The 10,424-nt window shown below is 26.6% G+C and overlaps 2 protein-coding genes across 8 annotated transcripts; one reads left to right on the top strand and one right to left on the bottom strand.

Moving 5' to 3' along the window:
- Positions 1-704: 704 nt before the first annotated feature.
- LOC122716785 (PX domain-containing protein kinase-like protein) lies at positions 705-4,226 on the bottom strand. Of its 3 annotated transcripts, none has more exons than XM_043940166.1 (8): positions 3,869-4,226; positions 3,257-3,445; positions 3,067-3,163; positions 2,463-2,887; positions 2,218-2,394; positions 1,727-2,137; positions 1,487-1,643; positions 705-1,129 (listed from the first exon to the last, which is right to left on the bottom strand). In XM_043940166.1, the coding sequence occupies exons 1-8, from the start codon at positions 3,968-3,970 to the stop codon at positions 936-938; spliced, it is 1,752 nt and encodes a 583-aa protein (XP_043796101.1). In that variant the 5' UTR covers positions 3,971-4,226; the 3' UTR covers positions 705-935. The 3 variants fall into 3 exon arrangements, with proteins under 3 accessions (XP_043796101.1, XP_043796102.1, XP_043796103.1); XM_043940167.1 differs by having other exon boundaries at positions 705-1,120; XM_043940168.1 differs by lacking the exon at positions 705-1,129 and adding an exon at positions 1,195-1,411.
- Positions 4,227-5,080: 854 nt separating this feature from the next.
- Positions 5,081-10,083, top strand: LOC122716759 (RING finger and CHY zinc finger domain-containing protein 1). Of its 5 annotated transcripts, none has more exons than XM_043940125.1 (5): positions 5,081-5,671; positions 8,417-8,734; positions 8,951-9,229; positions 9,326-9,416; positions 9,510-10,083. In XM_043940125.1, the coding sequence occupies exons 1-5, from the start codon at positions 5,546-5,548 to the stop codon at positions 9,527-9,529; spliced, it is 834 nt and encodes a 277-aa protein (XP_043796060.1). In that variant the 5' UTR covers positions 5,081-5,545; the 3' UTR covers positions 9,530-10,083. The 5 variants fall into 5 exon arrangements, with proteins under 5 accessions (XP_043796060.1, XP_043796059.1, XP_043796062.1 ...); XM_043940124.1 differs by having other exon boundaries at positions 9,507-10,083; XM_043940127.1 differs by having other exon boundaries at positions 9,326-9,430.
- The last annotated feature ends 341 nt before the right edge of the window (positions 10,084-10,424 follow it).

Raw genomic sequence — 10,424 nt, 5'->3', positions numbered from 1 at the left:
TTCATAGAAAAAGACAATTTTGATTCTAGAGCGATACAATAAAAGCAACACACAATATTTTTATAAGATAAGTGGAATCTGTACATTAATACATTATTCATACCATAAACTTTAAATAGATAGAGTGATATACATAATATTAACGAGACAAAGTTTATGCTATAAACGTAAGTATTATCACTTTCATTCTATCACTTATATTTTTATACAAATTAAATATAAAATATAATAATATGAATTAAATATGAAAGAGAAAAATTCGATCGCGAGACTTGAATTTATAATTAAATTGAACTTCATTTATAATTAAAATATAAAATAGTATTTGATAAATATAATGTTAATAATTTTTCAATAAATTTAAATATGATTAAAAATAAAATTAATTTTATTATTATATATTATATATATGACATTAATTGTATAATATTACATCATTATTAAAAAAACTTTCTTTTTAAAAAGATAATTTGATATTTTTATAAAATTTCGAATCCATCATTGGACGGTGTTTAAGGAATTAAAAAATAACAACAAATAATATTTAAATATTGTTTCATTCTAACAACTTGATTCATGCTTCTAATATAGATAAATAGAATTATTTTATATTTACTTGTAATTATACGATTTATCTATCTATTTCTACATAATATACATGTTAATTGATTCTATAGAATATATATATATATATTTGTATAGATTGTATAGAATTTAAATATATATATATATATATATATATATTTATTTATTTATTTATTTATTTATATAGATTTCACAAGTATCGCGATCGAAATAAAATCTCACGATCCAATGAAAAAAATAATATCCTTTTGGTATAGATTGTGATCATACATTATCCTCTTTTGATAAATTAATATGATCATTCATTTCTCTTATTTCTTTCATTCTTGTGTCTATTATTTCCTTTTATCTCAATGATATTCATTGGCAACTTTACGAAGACTAGTTTTATTGAAATTACAAATACTTCCAAGTAGAGCAGCTCGTTCGTTGGTCAATTTTGAGACATTATTTGCCACATCAATAGTTGCAGGCATCTGTGACGGAGGTGCTGGTATAGTACTTTTTGCAGGAACTCCATCACCTTGTCGCACATCTATAGAACCTTTAGTTAAATAGATTGTAACTTTATATAATTTTTATAATGTCGTTTGGATACATATTATTTTATTATATTTAATTTTTTATTAATTAGATTATTTTTATAAAGATATACTATATACTATAAATATACTATTCATTAAATCTATTATTACATGTGTTCGAAATGTATCCAAGCGATAATTATATGAAAAAATGTATGAACGTGAATAATTAGTGTTTGAGTGATCATATGACCTACGTGAAAGAAATAAGCGTAGTATGCGCCATCAACTTTTGTGCCCAGCTAATATAAAGTCATGAATATTGATTAATGTTAATTTTTAATAAAAATTAATGAAAAAAGTAATTTGATACTTACGCAGTGATGGAGGCGTTAAAGTTCCAACACTGGTTGCTGTAGAAGTACTAGTAGGACTATCCGAACGTTCCGGACTTTTACCATTTACATGTTTTATTCCATTTGCACTTAATTGGTTCGCAGAACGTTGTTCTTGGGCTAATTTTTGTTCCTTCTTCTAGAATAATAGAAACATTTGTGTTTTCATTTTAAGAAATATATTAATATTTTAATACAATATTTAAATATAGTATTTTTTACTAGTTTCTGTTTTCGTTTTTTCATTTCTTCCTCTGAACTCATCATTTCTTGAACTTTGACAAGTCTTTTTTGATGTCTCGCTACTTTTTGTTCTTCTTTTAGTCTTTGTTCTGCTTTGTTTACTGCTTCTTGTAGAGCTTCTTTCAAATGACTACTTAATTTGAAATGTGGTTTTTCTATGGATCCAACAGCAAATGTAATATGTTTTGCTGATTCAAAGAATGGGTGTTCTAATAAATGTGATATTGTTGGTAAATCCTGTTTCAAGGCTTCTGGTGAAAGTATCACCTCTAATAGACTTTTTAAAGTTAGATCGCAATACGGTAATTCCGAACACGTTGCTTCTAACAATGGTCTTCCAAATGCCATTTCATATAATATATGTCCAAAAGAATAAATATCTACTTGAGTCTGTAAAGAAAAAAAAAAATAAATATATATTTATATTGAGAAATTTATACGATATTTTTCTAATGTAATATGAAATATACTGTGGCATGAAGTTTACGCCTTTGTACAACATAAGGACGATAGAATGCTGGTAAACCTAAAAGACCATTTTCTATATCCAACAACTTGGCACATTTTTGTGTTAAAAGAATATTTCCTGTATGTAAATGTCCATATGGTAAACCTTTTTCATGAAGAAATCCTAAAGCTTCCAAAATCTAAAATAAGAATTATTTAGCTACAAAATCTATTATTGTTATCTTAATATGAAATATTATATTTTTACCTGGTAACCATACATAGCAATTTCAGGCACTGTTAATGATTTGGTTTGTTTTGGATTTCCATACTTTTTTATAAATGGTTGTTTAGGTTTAGTTACGCACAAAATGTCACGTAATGTACCCATCGGATAAAAATTTCTTATCATTAATGCTCCATTTTCAGTTACATGTTGATAAACAATTGGTTCTATATAATTATGCTTTAATGTTCCTAAACTTTTAAAAACACCTTGCATGTCTTTATCTTGCAGATGTTTATCTGGACCAAATTCTACCCATGCAAGTAATAATTCTTGTTTTGAATTTTGACGGTTTTTTACAGTATAATAATGTTTTCTTAACCGCCATCCCATATCAGGAATGGCTTTACAAACTTCAAAATTTGCATCGCTACGTAAAGCTAATGACACCTGTTGCAAAGCTATTTCTGAAAATAAAAGTTATTTATGAAAATGAATTAAATTTTAAATATAAATTGATAATTTAAAATAAGATTTTTTTAGTATTTAAACATAATATTATTTACATATTATTTATTTATATACACATATCATATTACTTTTACTTAATTATATTATTATATTCATTATTATAATTAAATCATACCATGTAATGGTGCTGTATAATTATCTGGATCTAAGAATTTTTTCATAGGAAGTGATGAAGCCAATATAGGATTCATTAGTATATTGTTTAAATAATTCTAAAAATAAATAAAATAATTATATTAAATTAATACTTAATAATTATGATTTTTTTTATGTAATTAGTTTTTTATATAATTTATATAATTAACCTGTAGGGCTATTTGACGTTGAGCTATAAAGTCTGGTTCCATATTACCAATGATTTTCTTTGGAGGAAATGCCAGATCAATACCAGATATTGATAAAGCTGCATTAAGCTGAACAAAGTCATTATAGCGTCTGCTAACTCTCCAAAATTTCTCAGAAAGTGGACCTCTTTGTGTTCTAATCACATATTCCTAAATATAATATAAAAATATATATTCATATCATTTTTGCATTAATAAATAGCAATTTTTAAATAAATGTACAATTAAAAAATAAATTAAATTATATATTATAAATTTTATATAATAATATATATAATAATTTATATAATAATATTATATTTTTTTTATATTTTTCAAGCATATATATTTTTTTTTTAATATATTATATGTACAAAATTAATTTTGACTATATAAATTTTATGTGTAAAAAAATATATTATAAAATTGTTTATCTTTAAAACATGCAAGAGAAGCATCCAGAATGTCTACGTCATCAACAATAACGCTCGTCGTTGATTTAACGATACGAGATTGGAGCGAAAATCCGACATATATGAAGATCATCTTTTATCGACCAAATGTCAAAATATACGTATTAAGCGTGCACCGTACCGTATGTCCGTCGATTGTTCTTGCATTTTCAATGACGCTCGTCAGCTTTTCTGTATCATCTAACAGCACTTTATTTGTATATCGCTTCTCAAATAAAGCCATTGATCATTAGTCCGACAGAATGCAGAGCCCGTGCGGGGCGAACTGCGTATGGCTAGCGCATATTTTTCGTAAGTCGCCATACATGATGCACTTTTGCATCATTGTAACATTGGTCAATGTATTATACACAATTATTTTAAATGATTCAATAACAGATTCAAAAAGACGCACCGATATTGATTAATGTTTTTTAATGATCAACACAAATCTTATTTAATGAATTACATTTCTCTTAGAGCTTAACACCCATCTTTCACCATTTTATTATATACACTTTCGCAGTGATGCCACACAATCAGATGACCACACAATAAACATAAAATTTCTATATTTTATATTCATTGTTTATTTTGAGTAAATTATAAAAATTTCATTCCAAATTATTTATAAATAATTAATTATAAATTTAAAAATAATTAATATAAATTTAATTATATTATGAAATAATCAAATAATTAAACAATTTATTAAACAATTAAATTTTTCATAAATTTTTATCATAGATTTCATATTATTGATGAATTTATCATTTTATCGATTAAAAAGATGCCAGATTATTATATTTATGCAATTAAATTTATCCATATCATAAATGTGGTCATGATCTAATAACAAAATATAAAAACTGAGTTTGACTAAATTATAGATAACAGAATAAAATTGCATTCGAGTAGCATACATTATACAAAATTAGTTGGATTAGGATATTTTAAATGTTTCTTTTATTTATATTTATATATATCATAACTTTTGTTTTTGTTTTTATAACAATTAAGAATATAATAAATTGATAGAAAAAGCGAATTTTCATTTATTTATTACTTATTATTTCATGTTGACAATTTAGATTCTACAAAATAATATTATTGAATTGTTTGCATTATAACTGTATTTAAATCTTCGCGGGTCGGATATGTATAAACGCGACGTAGTACTTCATCGAGTCGTCACAACTTCCGGCCATAATTTTGCATCCTTTTTTCCGAACATCGTCTGCCGTTGTAATCATTACACCGTGGTGATAGTTCAACGAAGTGGAGAAGTGTCAGAAGTGGCGAGTGTCGATTCGTTTTTCTTCAAAATTTCCAAGAAATGATAGTTATTCAGCCAAACATAGTTCTGTAACAGACAAACAAAAGTTATCATCTCTTACAATCAAACGTGCAACGAAAATCTTGCAATTTAGGGGACGGATTGTGAAATTTCTTCGAAATATTCGCGACGTAGAGACATGCTGTAATACATTAACTGCTAATGATGGCACGATTCAATTTTCTTATGACCAGACATATGAGACTCGAAATATTTCCCGTTGGTTCAGGTTGAGGGCTGCCTTATTTATACAGAATAAACAGCCCTTGCTTGCTTGTCGGCGCGTGATCCGAACGTTCTACGTCGGTGTTCTTTTTCTATCGTTTTTGAATCGCCGCTAGCGTGTTAATTAAACAAACAAACTGTGGCCGAGATAGTGTTAATCGGATACGGCACAAGAAAATCTGGAAAGGACGTGCGAGTCGATGAGAAGAAGGAGGCGACGGAGGAGAAAGAGGCAGGAATTTAGGATCATCGAAAGATATGGAGAATAACGACGAAGCGCGCACTGTGGCTGATCGTGCGTCGACGTCAAAGGAGGAACCCTTAGAAGCCACTGCTGATGATGATTACGGCTGCGAGCATTATAAACGAAAATCCAAATTTGTTGTAAGTACCTCAATCGGTTTTTCTTTGCAAATATATTTATAATCCCCCTGTTTTCAATTTTGATCACGCAGATGTTCAATGATCAATTCGTGCGTTTCAATTATAAAAAAACATATTTTTCTTAGATACCGTTGTAATACTTCCGTGTCTCTATGTTCATATCAATCATTTTTTGAATTTATTATAATGAATGATGATCTTGATTTTATTAATTTTTAAATTCCTTTTGTTTTATATCATCGTAAACATATATATTTATTAAGATTTCTGATTAATTTTCTAGTAACAATATAACGAACGGTTATAGATCTTTTTCATGTATATTATTAATTGGGCCGTTAAGTGGTTGTAAGTACGTCACCGATTGACAGTTAATTCAATTAATTCACATAACAACATCCTACAGATATATGTATATATTTTAAATTAATCAATGTAGAAACGAAAAATTTTATGAGATTGAAATGAGACTTTTTGTAAAACTTTTTATAATATGATTTTTGTGTGCGAATATTATAAAATGTCAATAAAGATTTATTGTTTATATATTTGCGTTATATCATAATTGTAATCCTATTTAAAATCACTGAATAAAATTTGATTATTCGATTATTTTAAAAAAATAAAAATATTTTAAAAATCTGCATGGTAAATTAATAGTTGACAATTATAGATTTATAGTCGGTTATTTCAATGAATCTTCATTCAACTAATAAACCGAATTTACATTTCATAAGAAACGTTTTGAGCGCCGCCTAAAACAACAGATAAAATTTGAAAAGCATTTATAGAGTAGTCTATTTGAATATCTATAACGCACTATAATAAAAAGTTGAAAATAAAAAATTTCAATACCTTAAAAATTATTCTTGAACTTGAATAATCAATAATATTTATAATTTTGGATAAATGTTTCTAAAATAAACGACGCGCATAGCGATCTTACAATTAACAACTAACACAAATCGCTTATACACGAGCTTTTCTTATTCATTGTAAACGCGACATGCATTTCATATGTATGTACGTAGCAAACAAATCGATGAAGTTCAGCATATGTTGTATAATGAAACGCCCTCTCACAGTGTTGCTTACCAATTGCCGCGATAAGTCAAATATCATGTGCTGTTACCAGTGACTAGTTTTTCTAAGTTGTCTGAAAAAAAGTATAATTATGATTTTATCTTTTTTTTTCATTTCCAATAAATATTTCGTATTTTGCAATAAAATATATCAGATTTGTGATTTACTTGTCTGCTTACACGATTTGTCTTGTTTACCTGAACGCATAAAGATAAGACACTTAAATTTTTGTTATTCAAATATTATTCAGAGAGCACCGTGAATAATCTATATCTTATGATCGAGAAAACATGCATTTATTATATCTTACTAAAAAAGCAAACCATATATACATAGTAAATCAGTAATATATTTTAATTATATTTTGAAATAATAATTTTTCTTCAAAAATTCAAAAATTTTTGATATTCAAAAATTGTATTAAATAATTCTCTTATATATAAAATTTTAATTTAATAAATAATTTATAACTTAAGTACTTCTTGTATTAAAATTATGATGAATTATTGATATATGTGCTTTGTGGATTTTAATAATTTTTAAATATATTAAAGATTTTAGAACAATTTTTTTTTATATATATAATCGTATAGAACTATCGGTTGATTTTAGCTTAGTTAGTTGATTTTCGAGATTAAACAAACAACTTTACAAAAAATAGTTACTAATACTTGAATGTTTGAACATTCTGAAGAAATATCTATCTTTTGATTCATAGTACATTTTGAATATCGATCGTAAGTGATCGCATTTAACGCACATGTTGCCATATATATGTAAAAACTAAAACTGATAGTTATATGTATAGAAAAAAATTGTTTAAAATCTTATTTTTATATTATATTTATAATATATATAATAATATTTAAAAATAATTAAAATTTATGACATCATATCGATAAGTTAACATAATTTTGTTATGAGATTTTGTGGAACTTTTATTTAATTCAATATAAATAATAGTTATTTTAATGAAATTTCAATTCATAAAAATTAATATTTTTCATAATTTTTTATATAAAATAATAATTCAAATGAAAAATTAATACCTATAAATTCATATTGAAATAATTATAACATGTGTTACGATAACACGTGGAAGATGTGAATGTGCGCCATCTAATAGAAATTCAATAATCATGATAAAAGTCAATTACATATTATGTTGAATCGGTTATTAAAATGTTAATATTAAAATATTCCATCCTTTCGACAATCAATAAATCATTATAGCATGGAAAAATTTTATATGAATCATTATAGATTTTCTTAATAATGGAAAAATTTATATATTGTTATTGACAACTATAAGTGTTTTTTTAACTTGATTCATGTGATTAATTCTTTCGATGTCGCTGAACGTACTAGCATCACATGCGGAACGAGTTTCATAATGGTATGTTATCATGTTCTTTGCACGCTGATCACCGTACGTTGTCGAACAGTTTTGCCGAACGCTTATAAGCGTCTGCTGCATCGAAAGGGTTAGGGATCAAGGATGGATTCATATGGGGGCTAATTGGATTATTATCTAAGACCTTCGTTTTCTAAAGTGTCCAAGAAACATCGATGACATTTTTCTAGCATTTTAATTGAAAATTTGAATTTAAAAATATATGTAACATTTTTTAAAAGTAACCAATAATATTTATTATTTTTTAGACACCATGTTGCAACAAGGTATATACATGTCGATTCTGTCACGACAAAGAAGAGACTCATACAGTAAATAGAAAAGAAGTCACAGAACTGATATGCGTTTTATGTGATACTCGTCAGCCAGTACAAGCCACTTGCCAAAATTGTGATTGTCGATTCGGTAAATATACATGTCTCGAGTGTAATTTATTTGATGATGAGGACAAAAATCAGTATCATTGCGATGGCTGCGGAATATGTAGAGTCGGCGGTCGCGACCGATTTTTCCACTGTGCCAAGTGCAACATGTGTTTACCAGTTCAATTACAAAACGGACACACGGTATGTAATGTATAAATTTTAATTAAATGCCAATGAAAGTATTTCTATTCTCTTTGATATTAGCTACATTTAGCTAAAACAATTGTTTATTAATTTATTGTAATAAATATATATGCGTGATAAAGAATGAAATGGTAGATAAAAAAAAATTTCAGTTTTGAATTATAATCATAGAAAATAATTCATATAAATCAATACTTTGTTTCATATTTTCAGTGTGTAGAAAATGTTTCTCATGCAAATTGTCCAGTTTGTCTTGAGGATATTCACACAAGTCGTATACCTTGTCACATTCCAAATTGTGGTCATTTGCTTCATCGCACATGCTTTGAGGAATTGTTACATTCAGGACATTATGCGTGTCCAACTTGCCAAGTATCCCTTCTAGATATGACTGATTTATGGAGATTTTTGGATATGGAAGTATCATCAACACCAATGCCAGAAGAATATAGGGATTATAAGGTTGATATTCTGTGCAAAGACTGTCATGAGGTAAAAGAAACATCTTATTTTAAATATTTAAATTATATATTTATGTAATCAAAAAATAATGAAAAATTAAATGTAATCAATGAAACAATTTTTTAGGAATCAACAGTAAAATTCCATATTGTAGGTTTGAAATGTTTGAATTGTGGAAGTTATAACACTTGCAGAGTTAAAGGATCTCCTTCTCCAGGTTGATATTAATTAGTAATTATTTAATTTTTACAATAGTAATATTTTTAATTTTTACAATTAGTTTCTATGTATTTTAAAAAATTTTTAGCAGATCCAGATACATTGGACTAAATAATTAGTATCAACATTATGAATAATGAAGAAAAATTATGCAGAACATAAAATTCTGAGTATTACAACGGGAAAATTATGCAATTCCCGTGAGAAAGTGTTGCTTTTAAGCGATTGAGAAAAAAAAAGACATTAGAAAATGGCCTCTTTGGCATTATACCTCTTTATTTGTTTTTAGTGAATTTATACATCTTTGTTGATTGTTTTCAGACTTTTTATAGATGTTATTTTATTAGGAGGCTGAATATAGTGACTGAAAATGATCAGCGCTTATATTTTTAACCATGAGACATCGAAAATTATTCAATAATCACGATTTAAATCGTGAATTCATTTTAATTCAAATTATTAAGAATAGTAGATTCATTTTACGAAAATATATTAATTATTACACATAATGATAGTAATTCTAAATGAAACAGTATATAATATATTATTGGCGATTCTCATTTTGTTATCGATTGGTGACACAATATGCATGGTATCACCCATTTCTTAAAATTCTTCTCGCGCTGTTATTAAATAAAATTTAAAATAGAATTTTGAACATTTCATGATGCGTGACTTTCTTTTGATGCAATCTTTTCGTAAATGCTATTTGATCAACATATACCGGTAGTGCTAGTCAAAAAATTTCCCTCTTTTAGCTACTATTATAATCAACAGCTAAGAGTTCCTTTATGATACATATAGTTCCCCGATGTTATATTACACAGTTACATGTAGAGATAGAAATCAATGAGATTATTACTAATAAGATGCATTTTATTTCTTAATTAATTATTGTACGCGCAATTTTCGAAAAGATCGCCATCTAGTCAAAGATCACTTGAATCACTTCTTAATACAAATGTTCTATATATAGAAAAAAAAATGCGCGGAGGAATCTCAGATA

The sequence above is a fragment of the Apis laboriosa genome, unplaced genomic scaffold, assembly GCF_014066325.1.
Source record: "Apis laboriosa isolate Shangri-la unplaced genomic scaffold, ASM1406632v1 scaffold49_cov149, whole genome shotgun sequence".
In the NCBI taxonomy this organism is placed as follows: domain Eukaryota; kingdom Metazoa; phylum Arthropoda; class Insecta; order Hymenoptera; family Apidae; genus Apis; species Apis laboriosa.
Note: the sequence above shows the minus strand (reverse complement) of the source record. Positions and strands in the feature narration are given on the sequence as shown.

Coding starts and splice junctions, on each gene's coding strand:
- LOC122716759 (XM_043940124.1), top strand. CDS start 5,546: ATGGAGAATAACGACGAAGCGCGCACTGTGGCTGATCGTGCGTCGACG. Junction 5,672..8,416: donor AACGAAAATCCAAATTTGTT/GTAAGTACCTCA, acceptor ATTATTTTTTAG/ACACCATGTTGCAACAAGGT. Junction 9,417..9,506: donor TAAAGGATCTCCTTCTCCAG/GTTGATATTAAT, acceptor AAAAATTTTTAG/CAGATCCAGATACATTGGAC.
- LOC122716785 (XM_043940166.1), bottom strand. CDS start 3,970: ATGGCTTTATTTGAGAAGCGATATACAAATAAAGTGCTGTTAGATGAT. Junction 2,395..2,462: donor TTGCTATGTATGGTTACCAG/GTAAAAATATAA, acceptor TTCTTATTTTAG/ATTTTGGAAGCTTTAGGATT. Junction 1,644..1,726: donor AAAAACGAAAACAGAAACTA/GTAAAAAATACT, acceptor CTATTATTCTAG/AAGAAGGAACAAAAATTAGC.